The sequence below is a fragment of the Malaclemys terrapin genome, chromosome 3, assembly GCF_027887155.1.
Source record: "Malaclemys terrapin pileata isolate rMalTer1 chromosome 3, rMalTer1.hap1, whole genome shotgun sequence".
Taxonomy (NCBI): Eukaryota; Metazoa; Chordata; order Testudines; family Emydidae; genus Malaclemys; species Malaclemys terrapin.
The window spans coordinates 37,082,493-37,102,814 of record NC_071507.1 but is presented as its reverse complement, the minus strand read 5'-3'; the positions used below and the strand labels follow the sequence as shown (position 1 = coordinate 37,102,814).

At 43.4% G+C, this 20,322-nt stretch overlaps 1 protein-coding gene across 4 annotated transcripts in view; it reads left to right on the top strand.

The window, feature by feature from the left end:
* Positions 1–20,322, top strand: part of PLEKHH2 (pleckstrin homology, MyTH4 and FERM domain containing H2) — a 111,725-nt gene extending 91,403 nt beyond the window's left edge. For 3 of the 4 annotated variants that reach the window (XM_054024193.1, XM_054024194.1, XM_054024191.1), the window contains exons 27-30: positions 1,141–1,270; positions 5,878–5,964; positions 13,528–13,665; positions 14,800–20,322. In XM_054024193.1, coding sequence (XP_053880168.1) covers positions 1,141–1,270; positions 5,878–5,964; positions 13,528–13,665; positions 14,800–14,982 — 538 coding nt within the window. In that variant the 3' untranslated portion in view covers positions 14,983–20,322. The remainder of the gene's footprint in view (positions 1–1,140; positions 1,271–5,877; positions 5,965–13,527; positions 13,666–14,799) is intronic. The other variant, XM_054024192.1, reaches the window with a different exon arrangement.

Here is a 20,322-nt window from a genome sequence, read left to right as displayed (position 1 = left end):
TTTCTATCTGTTCTAGTCAAACATTGGGTATTTCATAATTTAAGATATTTTGAACAAAAATTATGTATTCTTCTAATTTCTGCTAATGTTATAGCAACTGTTTTCTCATGGCAAACAGAGCTACAGGAAAAGAAAAAGATTTGAAAAACAGGAAAATATTATTGTAAAACCAAAATATAGCTGGGGACTGAAGAGTAGGATATAGTACCTGAAAATACTTAAAATTGTTGGTAAAAAGTTTCTGTATTTCCTGTTGCGGATTGTCAGGGGGTTCAGTAGTATAGCCCAGTGGTGACAGTCTGCAGCTGTGTCGTCCAGCAGCAAGAGTCTGCAGGGCCAGCCATAGGGGAACCCAGGCCGCTCCCTGCTCCATTGGGTTTCAATCCAGGACCCTGCGACCAGCGGGTTGGGCATGTGGCCTGAAGGTGGACACAACCAAGCCTGCTCCTTGGGTTACTTCCTACTCTTGCCCCTCCAAAGTCACCACTCCAGTCCCAGCCCAACATCCCGAGTCTTCACAGGGCATTTGGCAGTTCAGCAGTGGAGTCTGGTCCAGGCTGTGTGGAGCTCCTGTGGCCTCTCTGCAGAAGCTAACAGCAGATAACTGCACCCCTTCCTCTGTCCACCCTGATGACTAGGACTGCTCCCTTTTGAGCTCTGCCTCCATTTTGAGTATGCCCAGCTAGTGCAGCTGGATGGGGCCTTGTGGGACTAGAGTTGCTTGTTAACTCTTGGCTCTCCAGTGTGGAGCTTATACATCTCATCTCACAGATGTCCTTTTAATTCTACTTTCACACATGGGTACCTGTAGATGTATATCAGAAGCTGAACTGTACTTTTGCACCCTGTGCTGCTAGTACTTTTTATTTAAAAGGGGGGTGGGACTGGCCTAGATAATTTAAGTTTAATCATGGTGTTCCAGAAACAAGAAGGTACCTAAGGTTTGCTGTACGCAAATGATATTAATGACTGGTTTGGAGTTTTCTATACAGCATATCTGATAGATATGACAGACCTATAGCACATAAATCAAATACTTATTTTAACAAAATCAAAAAGTTTTTGATTGGGTTTTTACTAGTTCTTTTTTAACAACAAAATCCAAAAGTACATTCTCACTATGAGTTTCATTTCAAACAGACAGCTTCGTCAGCGATTATCAACTAGATGGATGGCTCTCCGGGGGCACAGTGCTGCAGATTGTGTGCGCATTTATCTCACAGTAGCCAGAAAGTGGTCATTCTTTGGTGCTAAAATGTTTGCGGCAAAAGTAAGGAACTTTACCAGGTTTAGGTTTTCCCGGGGGGGGGGGGGGGAGGAGTGGTTTAAGTTTGAATGTAGTATGCAGGAAGAAAACAAATTAAGTTGAAAGTGAGCTGGAAATGTTTCTGTTGCTTGAGTCTCTGTTAATAGAATCATAGAAGATTAGGGTTGGAAGAGACCTCAGGAGGTTATCTAGTCCAACCCCTTGCTCAAAGCAGGACCAACCAGGGCTTTGTCAAGCCAGGCCTTAAAAACCTCTAAGGATGAAGATTCCACCACCTCCCTAGGCAACCCATTTCAGTGCTTCACCACGCTCCTAGTGAAATAGTGTTTCCTAATATCCAACCTAAACCTCCCCCACTGCAACTTGAGATCATTGCTTCTTGTTCTGTCATCTGCCACCACTCAGAACAGCCGAGCTCCATCATCTTTGGAACCCCCCTTCAGGTAGTTGAAGGCTGCAATCAAATCCCCCCTCACTCTTCTCTTCTGCAGACTAAACAAGCCCAGTTCCCTCTGCCTCTCCTCGTAAGTCATGTGCCCCAGTCCCATGATCATTTTCGTTGCCATCTGCTGGACTCTCTCCAATTTGTCCATATCCTTTCTGTAGTGGGGGCCCCAAAACTGGATGCACTACTCCAGATGTGGCCTCACTAGTGCCAAATAGAGGGGAATAATCACTTCCCTTCATCTGCTGGCAATGTTCCTACTAGTGCAGCCCAATATGCTGTTTGCCTTCTTGGCAACAAGGGCACACTGTTGACTGATATACAGCTTCTTGTCCACTTTAATCCTCAGGTCCTTTTCTGCAGAACTGCTGCTTAGCCAGTCAGTCCCCAGCCTGTAGCAGTGCATGGGATTCTTCCGTCCTAAGTGGAGGACTCTGCACTTGTCCTTGTTGAACGTCATCAGATTTCTTCTGTCCCAATCCTCCAATTTGTCTAGGTCACTCTGGACACTATCCCTACCTTCCAGGGTATTTATCTCTCCCCCCAGCTTAGCGTCATCCGCGAACTTGCTGAGGGTGCAAACCATCCCATCATCCAGATCATTAATGAAGATGTTAAACAAAACCAGCCCCAGGACTGACCCTTGGTGCACTCCGCTTGATACCAGCTTCCAACTAGACATTGAGCCATTGATCACTAACTGTTGAGCCTGACGATCTAGCCAGCTTTCTATCCACCTTATAGTCCATTCATCCAGTCCATGCGTCTTTAACTTGCTGGCAGTAATACTGTGGGAGACCGTATCAAAAGCTATGCTTAAGTCAAGGTATATCATGTCCACCGCATTCCCCATATCCACAGAGCCAGTTATCTCATCATAGAAGGCAATCAGGTTGGTCAGGAATGACTTGCCCTTGGTGAATCCATGTTGACTGTTCCTGATCACCTTCCTCTCCTCCAAGTGCTTCAAAATGGATTCCTTGAGGACTTGCTCCATGATTTTTCCAGGCACTGAGGTGAGGCTGATCAGTCTGTAGTTTCCCAGATTTTCCTTCTTCCCTTTTTTAAAGATGAGCACCATATTTGCCTTTTTCCAATTGTCCAGGACCTCCCCTGATCGCCACGAGTTTTCAAAGGTAATGGCCAATGGCTCTGCAGTCACATCAGCCAACTCCCTCAGCACCCTCAGATGCATTAGATCCGGCTCCATGGACTTGTGCATGTCCAGCTTTTCTAAATAGTCCTTACCCTGTTCTTTCACCACTGAGGGCTGCTCACCTCCTCCCCATACTGTACTGTCCAATGCAGCAGTCTGGGAGCTGACCTTGTCTATAAAGACCGAGGCAAAAAAATCATTGAGTACTTCAGCTTTTTCCACATCATCTGTCACTAGGTTGCCTCCCCCATTCATTAAGGGTCCCACACTTTCCCTGATCACTTTGTTACTAACATACCTGTATAAATCCTTCTTGTTACCCTTCACATCCCTGACTAGCTGCAACTCCAATTGTGCTTTGGCCTTCATGCTCGAGCAATATTTTTATACTCCTCCCTAGTTATCTGTCCAAGTTTCCACTTCTTGTAAGTTTCCTTTTTTGTGTTTAAGATCGCTGAAGATTTCTCTGTTGAGCAAGCTGGTCGCCTGCCATATTTGCTATTCTTTCTGCACATCCGGATGGTTTGTTCCTGCGCCCTTAATAAAGCAGGCTCTCCTGGATTCCTTTCCCCGTCATATTAGCCTCCCAGGGGATCCTGCCTGTCAGTTCCATGAGGGATCAAGGTCTGCTTTTCTGAAGTCCAGGGTCCGTATTCTGCTGCTCTCCTTTCTTCCTTTTGTCAGTATCCTGAACTTGACCATCTCATGGTCACTGCTACCCAGGTTGCCACCCACTTCTACTTCCCCTACCAATTTTTCCTGTTTGTGAGCAGCAGGTCAAGAGGAGCACGGCCCCTAGTTGGTTCCTCCAGCACTTGCACCAGGAAGTTATCCCCAACACTCTCCAAAAACTTCCTGGATTGTCTGTGCACTGCTGTATTGCTCTCCCAGCAGATGTCAGGGTGATTGAAGTCCCCCATGAGAACCAGGGCCTGTGATCTGGAAACTTCTGTCAGTTGTCTGAAGAAAGCCCCATCCTCCCATTCTGGTGGTCTATAGCAGATGCCCACCACGACATCACCCTTGTTGCTCTCGCCTCTAAACTTAACCCAAAGACTCTCAACAGGTTTTCTCCAGTTTCATACTGGAGCTCTGAGTAATCATACTTCTCTCTTACATACAGTGCAACTCCTCCATCTTTTCTCCCCCACCTGTTCTTCCTGAACAGTTTATACCCATCCATGACAGTGCTCCAGTCATGTGAGTTACCCCACCAAGTCTCTGTTATTCCAATCATATCATAGTTCCTTGATTGTGCCAGGACTTCCAATTCTTCCTGCTTATTTCCAAGGATTCTTGCATTCATGTACAGGCACCTAAGATAACTAGCCAATTGCCCTAGTTTCTCAGTATGAATCAGGAGGCCTCCCCTGCTGCACCCTCTGCCTTGTGTTTCCTCCCAGTATCCCACTTCTCCACTTACCTCAGAGCTTAGATCTCCATCCCCCGGTGAACCTAGTTTAAAGCCCTCCTCACTAGGTTAGCAAGCCTGCCTGCAAAGATGCTCTTTGCTCTTCCCTCTCCTCGTTAGGTGGATCCCATCTCTTCTTAGCAATTCTTCTTCCTGGAACAACATCCCGTGGTCGAAGAATACAAAGCCCGCTCTCCAACACCACCTGTGCAACCATCCATTTATCTCCACAATTCGATGGTACCTACCTGGGCCTTTTCATTCAACAGAGAATGGACGAGAACATGAATTGCACCTCAAACTCCTTTATCCTTCTTCCCAGAGCCACATAATCTGCAGTGACCTGCTCAAGATCATTCTCGGCAGTATCATTGGTCCCCACGTGGAGAAGTAGGAAGGGGTAGCAGTCTGAGGGCTTGATTAGTCTCGGCAGACACTCCGTCACATCCTGAGTTCTAGCTCCAGGCAAGCAGCACACTTAGAGTTTCCTGGTGTGGACGGCAGATGGATGACTCTGTCCCCCTTAGGAGGGAGTCCCTGACCACCACCACCCGTTTCCTCCTCTTGGGAGTAATGGTCATGGAACCCGCATCCCTAGGACAGTGCATCTTATGCCTTCCGGTCGATGGGGTCTCCTTCTGATCCCTTCTCTCAGATGACTCTTCCAAACCATTCTCCGCCGTAGTACCTGTGCAGAGACCCTGAAAACGATTTCTTACCGCTATCTGCATTGGGGGTACATGGGTTCTCCTCTTTCTTCTTCTGGAGGTCACGTGCTGCCAATATTCTTCCCCGTTCTGCACTGCCCTCTCTGATTCTTCAGCATGCTGTGCCTACAGTACCAAACACTGACTTCCCTCTAATCAACCACTCAAGGCCCACCTGGAACAAAGCACTCCCAATTCACACTTTTCAAACAAACGGTTACTGCTTGGATTAAGTAATACACTGATGAATTTTAATAATCTTAATAAGTAAATCCTAATAATTTCTAGCCCATGTCTCCCCTGCATTCTAATATCATTCCACACAGCATCCTCTCACTATCTTTTTCCTTGTTTTGAAGCAGCCTTTTTAAATTAATACTTTTTGGGTCTGATTCAACTCCTATTAAAGACTTAAATGGGAGTTGGGTTTTTGTCCTTAGAAGCATTAATAGAGAATAAATGTGCAGAATATATTTCAAGCAGATTCTCCCTTGCTGACATCTAAATCACTGTTAAACATCCCACAACTTTGTTACTAAAGAAGACAGTATTGATTGAGACGTGAATAATAAAGAAATTGAGTCTGAAGTTCTGCAGCAATAAAAACCCTAAAAATCAATAACCTAAATAAATGTTCATGTCATGCTTCACCCTTGGGGACACAAATCACAACACAGGTCTGGTAAATAAGCTGTGAGGTAATTTTCGGTTTTTATTTCCCTTCAAATAATCCTAAAATATATACCCTAACTTCTTTGCAGCACTTCTGCTCCCTTATATTTTGGTGTGATATCTGACAAATTTTAAAATGTCTGAGTCTTTTAATTAAGTTACTATTTAAAGCTAGCTCCATTTATAATGTGTAATGGAATGCTGTTTCTCTTTTTGTAGCCTCTAACAACATCCACACTTGAGAGTTCCTACGTATGGCTTGTTGTACATGAAGATGGCATAAGCATTCTAGAATACAGCTTTCTGGTAAAAGAAAAAAACAGTTTTAGTTTAAATTTAAATATATTTTAATAATGAATATATTGGCCAAATTCATTCTTGATGTATTGCCACTGATTTAAATGAAATTACACCAGGGCTGAAATTGGTCCTGTATACTTAGATGCGTAGTTTGTCTCTTAAAGCGTAAGTTTGTTACTATAAAATGTTTTAAAGTTACTGCCATGGTTATATTAGTACTGATGGTGGAAGTACCTCTTGATTACTTTGCTTGGTATTTATCATCTTTCTCAGGGAAACATTTTATATATCAAACTAGTAAATTAAATGATAAAAGGAAATTCATAGATAAGATTCCTACAACAACCTGAACTCTTCCTACTTGAGGCTTTCATTTAAATGATCACTCATAAGACAATATGCACTAATGGAAAGTGATACATAAATGCATTTACAGTTACATAATATGAATATTCCCACTATATTTGTTGAATAGTATGTCATATTGCCCTGTGTTGTTTAGTCATGTAATTAAAGACTTGATTCTTTTCTCACTTACAGTGGTGTAAAGCAGTAGTAACTCCACTGAAATCAATGGAGTGGCACTGGTGTTAATCTTGTGTACCTGAGAGGCTCCCTGTTTTAATTCAACTTTCCAAGGGGGTAGAATTAAATGTTGCTATCAGAATGTTAACACTGAATTTCCTTGATTAATTAAAATCTCTAACATAACAAAAATGTATACTTTTGCTCAAAACCTGCCTTTGTATTTAAAGATAGGTACAGAGCAGCAGTTCTCAACTGTGGGTCAGGACCCCAAAGGGGATTGCGACCCCCTTTGAATGGGGTCACCAGTGCTGGCTTAGACTTTCTGGGGCTGGGGCTGAAGCCCAAGCCCAACTGCCCAAGGCTGAAGCCAAAGTCTGAGGGCTTCAGCCCTCAGGTTGCAGGCCCCCTGCAGGGCACTGGGGCTTGGGCAGCTCAGGCTTCAGTCCCCCCCTTCTTGGGGTCGTGAACTAATTTGTTGTCAAAAGGGGGTCATGGTTCAATGAAGTTTGCAAACCCCTGGTATAGAGGAATTAGACAAATGTAATAAATATTAAAAGATGAAAAGAGGAGGGAGAAGAGCAATCAAGCAGATTGAGAGGAAATAGAGGCTGCAGCATGGTGTTCCATCAACACCCTTCTCACTCCATGAAGGTCTTCAATTTAAGTTCTGATCCAGCTCAGTCTTTCTTAACATACAACTGTGTTTCTCAGCCCGTAAGGTTGGCCTCTGTCAGTGGACCAGGTCATAGGCAGTCAGGCCTAGGGGTCAGAGTGGGACTAGGGAGTGAGGCCTACTGATTGGAGTTCGAACACCAAAGCCAAGAGTTGAGACAGAGTCAAAGTCAGGAATCAGATCCAATAGTCGGGACCGAAGTCAGAGTCCGAATGCCAGAGTCAAGGGTTGAGGTGGAGTCAAGAGTCAGAGCCGAGGGTCGGAGCTGGATTACCAGGAGTCAGGGAAAGCAGGAGCAAGGCTGGTTCTTCTTTGAGGAATGTCCCTGTGGGTGCTCCACTTCAGGTTTCCATGCGCCCTGCTCTTGCAATCGGAGATTTGTAATAGCAGTGCCTGGTTGGATCGCGCATACACCGGTGCCTCTTGTGCCCCTTCGGGAGGTTACATAGTGCTGCACGACCAAGCATCCCTCAGTTCCTTCTCTACCGCCTTTGGCTTGAGTCGGAGCACTTAGCAGCGCTTCTTACTTTTTTTTAGTATAAAATACCTTTATAGGTAAAGCTTAAGTTAGCAATTAGGAAGTTATTTATTCTCACCCTTCCTACTTATTTTATTTTTTAAAAAATATTCTATCCTTATCTCCCTTATTAGGACAATAAGTTTAAGTTTTCTATAGTTTTACTGTTCCCCCTCTCATTCTGGGACAGAAGACTCTCTGGCATGCCCAGCTCTCCGGGATTCAAATGCTGTCTGACATGCAGGTTGTCAATCCCTATTTCTGACGGACATGCACAGTGTATCCTGCTGTCTTGGTGAGACATACCTCAGAAGTGCTCGCATTGCCATAATCTAAAGGCCAGAACAAGGAAAGCGAAGGATCTATAACTTATGCTACTTATGATGGAAGAATCTCTGCAACCAGCCTCAGATCCCAAGTCAAGGACTCCCTTTGCCATTGGCAGCCTTTGATAAAGGTTCTGCCACAATAGCTCCTACTAAAGAGCATTTTCCCAGGAAGGCTACAAAAAAATGGGCTCAGACTTCACCTCCGTGGGAATCAGCTAAGAAAAAGCACTCCCCTACTGCCGAGACCACATTGGTACCGACGGCGCCCGGTACGTCAGACTCCAAGACACCAGGACCATCCAGTACCACGAATACCCAGAGAGCAAAAGACACTAAGCAGGCAAGCTCTGCCAGAGGCTCAAAGGGCAAAGTAAAACCCTCTGCCTTGGTACTGATGGAGATGAAGAGACACTTGGTACCAAGCAACACATTGGCACCATCTGCGGTACCTACACTAGATAGCACAAGACCCTCGGCACCGATGGCTACAATTCACATATCAGTGCCACCAGCAACACCGACATAAGTACCACCATTCCTCGTATTGCAGCAATATTCTTAAGACACACAGACCTACTGGTCTCTTCAACACCAGAATCCCCGCTCCTTGGTACCAATAGCACTCCAATTTGATTGGTACTGAGCCACCTGACCACTCCACCTAGCTCTGCTCCCCCTCTCTCCAGTGAGGAGGAGGATGAAAGGAAAATATATGCACCTCATCACTCCTCACCCATAACAGAATTGTCCCACCAAACAGGACACCACTCATCTTCAGAGGCAACTAGCTGGTACGGGCACCCATGGGTCCCACCTTCCATGACATTCCCATCAGATTAGCACTACTGGGACCCCTGGGCAGCATACAGGGCACTATATTACAAGCCCACCAAGATTGAGAGCGCCACGTTCTCCATCATCACCCATACTAGGACCCTCAGAAACCAAGGAGGAGATGAATGAGGAAACTTCAGACCAGGAAGCCTTACCACTGACGAACCTGTCATCTTCATCACCGGACGAAACTATAATGCCTCAATCCCCCACCATAAGGGACGACTTTAAGCAATTCCACGAGCTCTTCAAAAGGGTGGCAGAGTCCCTGGATATATCCTTAGAGGAGGTACCTGAATCGCAGCTTAAATTACTGGATCTGTTTCAGACATCTACCTTGGCAAAGATAGCATCGTTAATCAGGAGTGCTATCATGGAGCCTGCCAAAAACTATCTGGCAGACCTCAGCAATAGCACCTCCATCATGGAAAAGATCTGAAAAAATACTATGTACCATCTAAAGCAATGGAGTTCTTGTTTACACACCCCACACCAAACTCTGTAGTGGTGAATGCAGTAAATGAGAGGGGAATGCAACACCATACCAGAACAACCCCTTATGACAAGGAATGGAAGAGGCTAGACCTCTTCAGTCGCAGGGCATAGTCATCTGCAACGTTGCAGTTTCGAACAGCTAATTATGAAGCCTTGCTATCAAAATACACACAATATTTTCCAAAATGTCAGAATTTTTTGTTTTCTGGTAAGCTATCAATAAGGAGCAATTCAAGGCCAACATGACCTTCAGTAATCTTATTGCCAGGACAGCACTGCAGGCCTCACTTGACTCCGCAGATATGGCAGCAGGCTCCATTGCAACATTGGTGGTCATGAGCCATGCATCATGGTTCCCTCTCTTGGGGTTCCGGAGAGAGGTGCAGGTAAAGGTCAAGGACCTGTCCTTTGAAGACACAAAACTATTTGCAGCCAAAACAGATGAGTCCCTTCGTATCCTGAAAGATTCAAGGGCAACACTAAAATCCATGGACAGCTATACACCAGCAAATAAGAAACAGGGCAGGTATTATATGCAGAGATTCAGGTCACCACCATACACACAGCCACACAGGCAAAGACAAACCAGATAACAACAAATCCCAACCCAACCTTCGACATTTGTGGGTTGAGAGGGTTCTGGGTGGGTCAATCTGGGTGCGGGCAGTTCAGTGGGGGATCTGGGTGCGGGGGAGATCTGGATGCACAGGGGCTTGTTGTGGGTTCTGGGTGTAATGGTAATGGGACTCTACAGGGGGGTCCAGGTGAAGGTGGATGGGGCTCAGTGTGGAGGGGTGTCTAGCTGTAGTGGGGATAGAGCTCAGCCAGAAAATCTGGGTGTGGGGGGTCCAGATGTCTGGGTATGAGGGGGTCTGGATGCACGGGGGTTGGGTAGATGGGGGAGCAGCTCCCTGTACAGGGATCCCTCCGCCTGCAGCTGAGGAGCGATGGATGCAGGAAGCGGCGGGGCGGGGGGGGGGGGGAGTGTAGAGTTTGCAGAGCTTCCTACAATCTGGAGGTGGATCTGACATGGCCCTGGATGCCGTGCAGGGGAAGAGGAAGTCCCGTCCTCCCCAGCCCAGCTGGGACGAGCAGCTGAGCCTGGCGCAGGGAAGGAGCCACAAGCTGGGTCTTCCCCAGTCCTGCTCCCTGGCCCACAGTGATTTACCTCTCTGCCAGCTGCCCTGGGCACTCAAAACATACTGCTGGAAAGGGTCAAATGACCGCTCTTGCGGCTTCCCTTTGCTTCCCCATCAGAAAGTCATTTTTCTGCGGAGAAGCAAAGAAATCTGCAGGAAATAAATTCTGCGCATGTGCAGTGGCGCAGAATTCCCCCAGGAGTAGCATTTCCTCCGACCCCACTCCTAACCAGGTCATACATAAGATCAGGAGGGACAAATCAGAAGTCATCCTAATAGTACCTACATGGCCCAGGCAAACATGGTTCCCTTACCTATTAAAGATAGTGGCATGCCCACCTCAAAATCTTCCTCTAATACCTCAGCTCTTCTCCCAAGATGTGGACACATCCACCAACCCAACCTCAAGGTATGGCTACTCCATGGCTGAGAGAAAATGAAACAACCTGCTCGGAGGAAGTAAAAGACCTCTTATTGAACAGCCATAGATCAAATACAAGAAAGACATATACTCCTAAATGGAAAGGGTTCAGCATATGGTGCCAGAGCAAACAAATCATACCAACATCCTCTCCTTTACCAAGAGTATTGGATTACATATTAGAACTAAAAAACTGGACTCTCCACAATCTCTGTCAAGATACAAGATACAGCCATCATCTCAAAACAGAGAATATCCAAATGGATATCAGGATGCATCCACTTGTGTTATCAAAAACGTCAGTTACAAGCCCCATTGGGAGCCCGCACACACTCTACCAGAGCACTTTCAACATCCATAGCCTTTCTCAATAATGTCTCCATTATGGACATTTGCAGAGCAGCAACTTGGGCATCTGCCCACACATTCACAAAGCACTATGCTATAGAGCAGGGGTAGTCAATTAGAATCAATTATTTTTTGTTAAGATCCAAATTTCTTGGCTAAAGATATCGTCAAGGTCCAGCCTCCAGAGAAAATAATAATAAAAAAACCTAACAATAATGATAATAAGTAAATGAAAAGATTTCAGGGTCTGTTCTAAAGCATCTGGCGGGCTGGATTTGGCTCATGGTCTGCCTATTGGCTACATCAACAGTCATTCTATTTGGACTCACGGTCAATCATGAACACAACTCCAAAGCCCCTCCCTTCCACTGAGGGGCACTGCTCAACAGTCACCTAAAATGGAGTGCCCACAGAGACACTCCTCAAAGAAGAAGAGAAGGTTACTCATCCCATGCAGTAACTGAGGTTCTTTGAGATGGTTGTCCCTATGGGTGCTTCATTACCCTCTCTCCTCCCCTTTGCTTTGGAGTTTCATGCTAGATTTTCTGTGGTAGAGAAGGAACTGAGGCGGCACGAGACAGCAACGGCACTTGCATGACCCAACCAGGCATTGCTACTATAAATTTCCAATTGCAAGTGAGGGCACATGACACACCTAAAGTGGAGTACCAACAGGGTCAACCCTCTCAAAGAACCTCAGTTACTTCACAAGGTGAATAACCTTCTCTTCTGAGACAGGAGTGAGGCTGGAACAGGATGGGAACAGAACCTGTCCTGTACCCAGCTTTGGGCTGGAGCTGTGGAGGAGCAGAGCAGGAGCAGGGCTTGGAGAGACAAGAATGGGGAGACAGTCTGTGGGTGTGGGCATTGAGCAGCCTGTGAGCTACTGCTGCTAGATTTCAGAACCAGCCTGCAGGATTCCTCAGCCAATCAGGCAGGATGGTCCGTCAGGCAGCCTGGCTGGCTCAGTAGGGTATTAGGAGCACTGAGCAGGTGCAGCTGAGGGCAGTCTCACTGAGGTTCTGACCTCTTCCTGGAAAATTCAGGCAAACCTAACACAAAATGTAATGGGGAAAAAGTTAGGGTAAGCCTGTCTTTTACAATTTTGCTAGTCAAAAAACAAGGGCAAAAAGGAGTTTGGTACCCAGGAGATTAAAATAATTACTGTACAGATATTTTCTCATGATAATTTAAAATGTGCATATCTGTATTGAAACACTATCCATATTGATTGATATAATATTAGGTATGAATCAGCACAACAAATGGCAGTGACTCAAAAGCTACATGTCCAGAGTTGTGTGTTGAATAATACAGGACAAAAATTCAAAGTGTGCTGCTTCTCTCCATGCAGAAGGTTTTGTGCACTACTAGTACTGTGAACAAACCACCAATTTTATCCCCATTTGTGAGCACAAATAGTTTTGCTAATGTGGTATATATCACTTGTACACACATAGATCAGGGCCGGTGCTACCATTAAGGCAAACTAGGCAGTTGCCTAGGGCACCAAGATTTGGGGGCACCAAAAAGCGGTGCCCCCAATTTTTTTTTACAGTGTTCCTACGCCCCCTCCCCGACCACGCAGTCACCGCTCCACTTCTCCCGCCTCTCAGGCTTGCAGCACCAATCAGCTGTTTGACATCGCAAGCCTGGGAGGGGAGGAGAATTAGAGCAGGGGCGGCGTGCTCGGGGAGGAGGCGGAGCAGAGGTGAGCTGGGGTGGGGAGCTGCTGCATGGCTCCCCGGGGGGGAGCTGCCGTGGGGGGGGGCGCCTCAGGGTGGGGAGCTGCCGCAGGGCGGGATGGGGGGGCGCAAGTTGGAAGTTTCGCCTAGGGCGCGAAACTTCCTTGCACCAGCCCTGACAAAGATTATATTGAAATCCTTTTTGAAAGTTTGGGCCCTGAGATTCAACTTCTTTAGAGCCTGATCCAATTCCCAATGGGACTCTTAACATTGACTTCTATGGGAGTCGGATTGGGCCTTTCATTTGTAATGTAAGTTGTGTGTCTGAGTCCAAACTCAAAAATTTTAACCATTAAACTAAATATATATTACATTAATTAGAAACAGGGCCACTCATGAAAGCAGAAGTCTCTCACAATGAAGGCCTGAGAGAAACAGGCACATAATTTGCAATTAGATTCAAAATTCTACAACAGGGGCTGAAAACAGTGTTTTGAAATCAGATGAGTAATTATGTTTGAAGAAGTATTCACTGTAGTCTTTTTCCCTGTATTTTTCTGTATACATGAAACTGTTTTTTCCTTTCTTCTTTCTTTAAAGCAATTAATAGTTACATATGTACACAAAAGTCTGATGACCTTTGGAGGCTACCAAGATGACTTTATGCTGGTAGTTAACAATGCTCAGTCAAAAGACAAGCCAAACGAAAAACTCCTTTTTGCCATGGCAAAACCAAAGGTTGGTACAGTAGCCGAAATCATTTCCAGTGTTTGTTGCCTCTTTGTACTTAAGTACCCTTGTGTATATGCACCTGCTGTGCAGCACCTGCTGTTCAAAACATCCTCCGGTTATTAGCTTTTGCATAATGAATTTAGAGGGGGAAGCAATTAAAAACATAAAAGTCAGTTTTTTTGTTTTAATGACCCTTTCCCCAGAGTTCCAGACTTTACAGACAAGGACAATTAGGGAGATAAAAGACAGGAAGTATATACAGTGCCTAAAAATCAGTGTAGCTGCAATTTAAAAAAAAATGTTTGGGTCTCCATTAAAGCAATGTCTCTATTTTATGATGGCCTTCCAAAAGGTTATACACTTCTCCAAAATTCTAGGACTAAGGAACTCTTTTGCTAATATTAGTCTAGACTCTCTCTCACTGCTAATATTGCCTACCAGCCTGAACAAAACAAATAAAAGCAGAATTTCAGCTATGACTAAGGAGTGAAACTTTAGTTTCTATAAGCCAGAACAACCTACCAGTAGGATCATAGTTTCCTGCATATAACTTCAGTTAAAAATTGTGTCTCTTCATAGAAATATTCACACGTGTATGTCAAACAGTTCAAGAAATAGTGATTTTCTATCAAATCATCCCTTTAAAGAGGAATTTTTTGGCGGTTCCATGGAGAAGGCATGGTGCACAGCCTCCCAGATCTTTGGCGGAAAAAAACACAGCCACCTGGGTGTCAGCCCATTTGGACTGCATCTTTAACACTTGTGCAGGAGACATACAACACTGCATAGGAAAAGTTAGGCTGCATGTAGTAAAATTATTCCCTAAGAGACATGTATTGGTGTGTAGAACTTTCTCCTGAAGAAGTGATGGAAACTGAGTTGCTTGAATAATTTAAAATTGTGCAGGACAAAACACTCCATGTACTTACTCTAGGGAGTAATCCTGCATTGGCAGAGAGATAGGCAAGATAACCATAACCCTAACAGGTATTTTTCCCATCTATAATTTCTTTGATTAAATATAAGAACTTATATAAAAATATAATGTCAATCGCTCACTAAAAACTTAGCTATTTCTTCAAGGTCAAAACACAAGTTATATTTTTCCAGATACAGATTATAGTGTGTTTCTTGTTACAGATTCTTGAGATCACTCTACTGATTGCTAGCTATATTAACCACTTCCATCAGCAAAAGGGGGCTGCTCATCATCTCTCTGCTCCAGCACTGTTCTCGCCTCAAACAGGACAGAAAACCAAGGAAATGGGGAGTCAGCCGCTTCTTTCGAACAGCAGACCAACCAAAGGTCCTACTTTGTTATGAAAGGAACAGATACCTATGAAAATGTATGCTTTTGGTATGCTTCCTATATTGACTGAACGTCTTTAGATGTGCCAGATATACATTATATGCTAGTTTGTAATACAAGCCAAGAAAGGTGGACTGGTTTCCATTCATTTTAGTTAAAGAGGCCCCTGTTAAAACTCTGCAAACAAATTGCAGGTGGGGCGATTACCCTATCAGATGAAGCTCACCCCATTTCTGAACATGGGTTCAAAAATACTTCCGAAGAGGCTTCTTTTGTGGGTGGAGAGTTGGCCTTTGAAGTGATTTTAGTAAGTGTCAGGGATTTTAAAGACATTTCCCCAGGGAGGACTATGTCTTCACCTCTCCACCCTTATTTTTCAAATTATGCAAGTTGCATAAACTTGGTTATGAGAAAGCATTTTTGTTTAAATGGGAAAACAGATACATGTATTTTCCACTCCCTCACGCCTTCTTGTCTGCAATACAAGCACCTCGGGACACAGTCTAAAGGGGACATTTTTGTGAAAGCCCTTTTAAAAAAGTATTGGCAGCACATCATTGATCATACATCTAATAATTTATTATAAATGTCTTCTCTTATACAACAATTTACTTATGTGAGCCGCAGCAATGGGCTGGTAGTTTCTACACAATTCTTCTTTTTGATTTTCTAAATCTAAATTGGGCATATGTTGTAGAAAACATAGTGGATATTTAAAAAAAAATCAGTTTGGCCTGCTAATTTTTCCCCTTCTTTAAATAGCATAGTCGAGAAATGAGAAAGTTAGAATTCAAACCACAAACACAATGTAAAAAGCACTTATATGAATAGGTACATGTAAACTTGGAGACAGTCTTCATAAAATGTTTGATGTGTATACTGTACAGTAGTATAGCATAGTATTTTGTAAATATAAGCCTAATACAATAAAGTGTTCTACTTGTCATTGTTTTAGCATTTTTCATATTTAATCCATGCCTTTCACACCATAATATTAGTATGAGGGTCTCTTGCCCACTAGAAAAACATTTAAGAGATTCAATTCAAACAAACCATTGACCTTGCAGATATATTTCTTAATTTCTGTTTGCCACTACTGCTAGTTATCAAGGACATTTATCACTTAAACATGAGTTTTATCCCTCATGGTTTATTCTAGAACCTGGAGTAATGTTATAATGCTGAAGATTAATAATCTGCGTTTATGGTATCATTTTAAAAAAGTATGGAATCCATCTCATGGTGCTTGCCCCTTACACAAGGCAGAGCTTATATTCCTGAAGGACTGAGACCAGATTATAAAGGACATAATTTGCATTCTTCTATTTTTAAAAACTGGAGAAAGAGATTAAAAGCTAAATTCATAGCATGGATGCTACAAAGCACTTAACAAGACACCTAATTCTTCTGAACACCTTCTAAATCCTGCTAAATCCACTGGTCTCCATGACTCCTACAGTATTTTGTTAATGGTGCTGAAGGTTAAAGCTCTGACCTGGAAACTATAAACTGAGAATAACTAGCTGAGTCATTTCACCAGCAAAGTCCCCATTGACATTAAGTAAAAAGTGCAGGATCAGCCCCCTACAACCCAGTCCTACAAGAAACACATTCTTAATTATATGTATGTGAATAGTCTCTTTGAGGTCAATGAGCCACACATATCCATACGTGTTTTTAGGATCAATGTCTTAGTAATGAATGTCAAGGAATTCCTCTCATCTTGTTAGTGATATGCAGAAAGAGAAATTTTTTATTTTGAAGAAAAGATAGAACTGATTAAAAAAAAATCTAGAGCTCTATTCTAACCACAAAACAGGGCACTACATGTGCAAACTACTTCAACCTTCTATCTCAAATCATTCTCTCTGCGGCCTGCTGGCAGGTCCTTTGTAACAGATCAGCAACTGTTACTTTATCCCACCAGTGGAAACAAAGTATTCGTCACAAGCCTCTCTGCTGGAATGCATTAAGTCTTCTGTTGTGGGTTCCTAGCATTTGCTAAATTTCAGAAGCATATAATAATGTGGGTATCACAATGGCATTGTATAACTTTATCTTGGTTCTTGTATCAGTCTCCTTTTTTCTCCAGATATTTGCCAGTCTCAAAAAAGGCTCCATTTGTCTTCCTGGTTCTTGCTTTCACCTCTTTATGGGGTCGGCCACTGGAACTAATTGTACTTCCAAGATACAGAAAAACTCATTAACCATGCCGTATTCTTCACTGTTGATCACTTAGGCACTATCATTACCGACTTGTCTTTCGATTACTTTCATTTTCTGTTGGCTTATTCTTAATCCTACTTTGGTGGCCTCGCATTTGATGTTGATAGTGGTCTTTTATGTAGTATCATCTTTTATGTCCAATGGAGCAATGTCATCTGCAAAGTTGAGACCTTGAAGTTTTCCTCTACTCCATATAATTCCTGTATCGTCCCTTGATGTTGCTTTTCATACCACATAATCCATCACAGTGCAGAAGAGGAGAGGTGTTAAGGTGCATCCCTGTCACATTCCAGTGACCATATCAAACCAGTTGGTCTCTCCACTTTGTCCTTACACAGCATTTTGAATCTTCATACAGATTCTTAGTCAGTACCTCTTAGTACAACTGAAGAACGGTGTTATAATATTTCTTTTCTCTGTCTTTTGAAAGACCACTCTTAAAATCTATGTTGTTTAATATTTGACTCCCTCTGCGAGCAGTAATTTACCTATTTATCATTGTACCGGGTAGCTACTACCACAGTTTCCCTCTGCTTGGTTAGGTGAGTACAGCCCTCCTGCCAAACTTCAAAAATGACTCTCCTTTCAGGGTGTGACAGTTCTCAGGGTAACAAGATTGTGAGTCACCTTGTTACCCCTGTTTCTAGCTGGAGGGAGTCTGGTCTGTGGTAACTGGGTGTTAGCTACCTAACACCACCAGCCTCTCAGCCACTCAAGCACTCTCCTCTGGGCTATGTCAGCTCTGTCTTTGCCTTGCAGGTTGAGGTGCCCCCTCCCCCAGTTTCCTTGAAGCATTCCCCTATGATAGCCAACCCCTGACACTGGCTACTCACAGAAAGCCCAGATCTTCTGCTCACAAAGGAACAGTGTTACCCCAGTTTACCTTAAACCACCACTCTTGTATAACACACAGCACTTGTACAGATACAAAAGAAAGTTTATTTAAGAAAGAATAGAGATTCTGTTAGAAATAAGAGAAAATGATGAAAACAAATTGTTACAATACAAACAAAATCATAAAACACTAACTAGGGCCTACACTTATAAGTAGTTACCCTTTCTGTCTAATAAAGTGGGTTTTCCCCCCAAAGCTCAATCAGTTGTAAAGCTGGCTGGCTTTACAGAACAAAGATCTAATCTTTCATGAAAAATACACCCGCTCAACAACAAGATGTCTCCTCACTGAATGGATCCAGGGAGTGCCTCTTTCTCCCCCCCGTCCCCCGTGTGACAGGGTGCGACTCACCTCTGTGGCACCCCCTGCTGGCTATCCTGGGGATCAGCTCTTTTAGCCAGTGGGCCCTCTTCTGGTGGCATCTCTCCACCATCACTTCTGCTTCAAGGAACCATGTCATGCCCAGGACCGCGGTGTCCTCTTCGTGATACAGCCCTTCGGCTGTGCCGCACTCTGTGCTTCCCACCTTCCACAGGATGTCTCTATAGTCCCTGTCAAATCACTTCTCTTAGTGGTGACTACACTACTACTAAACAGTCTGCTGTTTAGCCACTTCCCCAGTGCCAAGTGGGGGAGATCCGGGCCTGCCCACTACTCCAGCCCTGGGACCAGCCCAGGGATCTGATGGTACGGTTGGCTGTGTTCTTACTGGTACGCCGGACCGGACCAGACCGGCTTACTTTCATCTCTGTCCATACCCCTACATCCTGCTTCACAGTTCAGACTTGTGCTGCAACTCCACAATAGTTCCCCAGTTTGAGCATTGATTGTAGATCAATATTGGCCAAATATTATATGGGTCATCTGTACAGCCAAATATGCTGTGTGGGGGAATAACTGTGCCAACTGTGTTATATCATTGTTTGGTTCAACATATTACAGATGTACAGGGTAGTAACATATATTAGTAATATAGCTATAAAGCAGGTTGGTTTCACCCACAAAGGCATGATTAAATTGTTTTTATGCAGGATGGAAGAGAATTTTCTTCTTGGATTTGGGTGTGTACACAGTCTCCAAAAACCATGAGACATTCTCAGGGGAAGAAGAGATTGTTATTTTTATGGGACTCCTCCAGATTGGACCGTTTTACATTCTTGTGTTTTCTTACTCCAGGCGTAAAAACCTGGCCCCATTGAGGTCAGTGGCAAAATTCCCATTGCATCCGTTGAAGAGGGCTGTAGCCCATGAAAGCTTATGCTCAAATAAATTTGTTAGTCTCTAAGGTGCCACAAGTACTCCTGTTCTTTTTGCAGATACAGACTAACATGGCTGCTACTCTGAAACCAAAAATTCCCATTGACTTCAGTGGGAATCCCACATATTTATCAGATGACAGAGCAATTTCACTGGAGTAACTTCACATGATGAAAGTACAACCATTGGCAGTGGTTTCTAACCCACTCCTCTGAACACTACTGAACACTTAGTATTGGTTCAAGAGCGCAGTTTAATGGTAACCTCATTGTAGCTCCTTTTGAAGCTTTTTGTGTCAGACTAGTTTATTTAATACAAAAATAGCCATTTTAAAAGGAGTGGGGAATAACATGGCCATCTAAAAATCTCTAGTATATCTTACTGAACTTACTGGAAAAACAATAATTTTATGTGTAATTTACCAATGTGTTGTAATGTAACCTGTAGGTCTCACCATGAATTAGTAATTGCAGCACATTTAATTTATGTGTAGAGTATTTGTATTTATTCTTAAGTATATTTAGCACTCACTTGTATAAGGAATTTTTATATAAATTTTAAAGCCTAAAAATAAGGGAACTACCAAAGAGATCTGTCAGATTCTTATGCAAACCCAGCAAAATGAATGCAAACAAAATGTTAGAGTGACATTTGTTTTATACTGGTTTTAATTTTTTTTAAATATCAAGTCACATAAACTTTATGGGTTCTAACAATATAGTGGATATTAAAAAAGAAATTTAAACTATTGAAGCCTTTTGCTAAGCCTTCAATATCTTACACGTCATTTAAAGTTGGTAAAATTAAACTAAGAATACAGTTTTGATGTAAGGGAAACAATGTTTATGTTTTACATAACCATGTAAATCACAGATCTAATCATGTTTAAGAAAGATCAATTATTTCCTGACATAGCGCTAGTTCTATGCAACTGCGAGGGGAGTTTTTTGTTTTGTTTTTTAGTTGTTATTAAAAA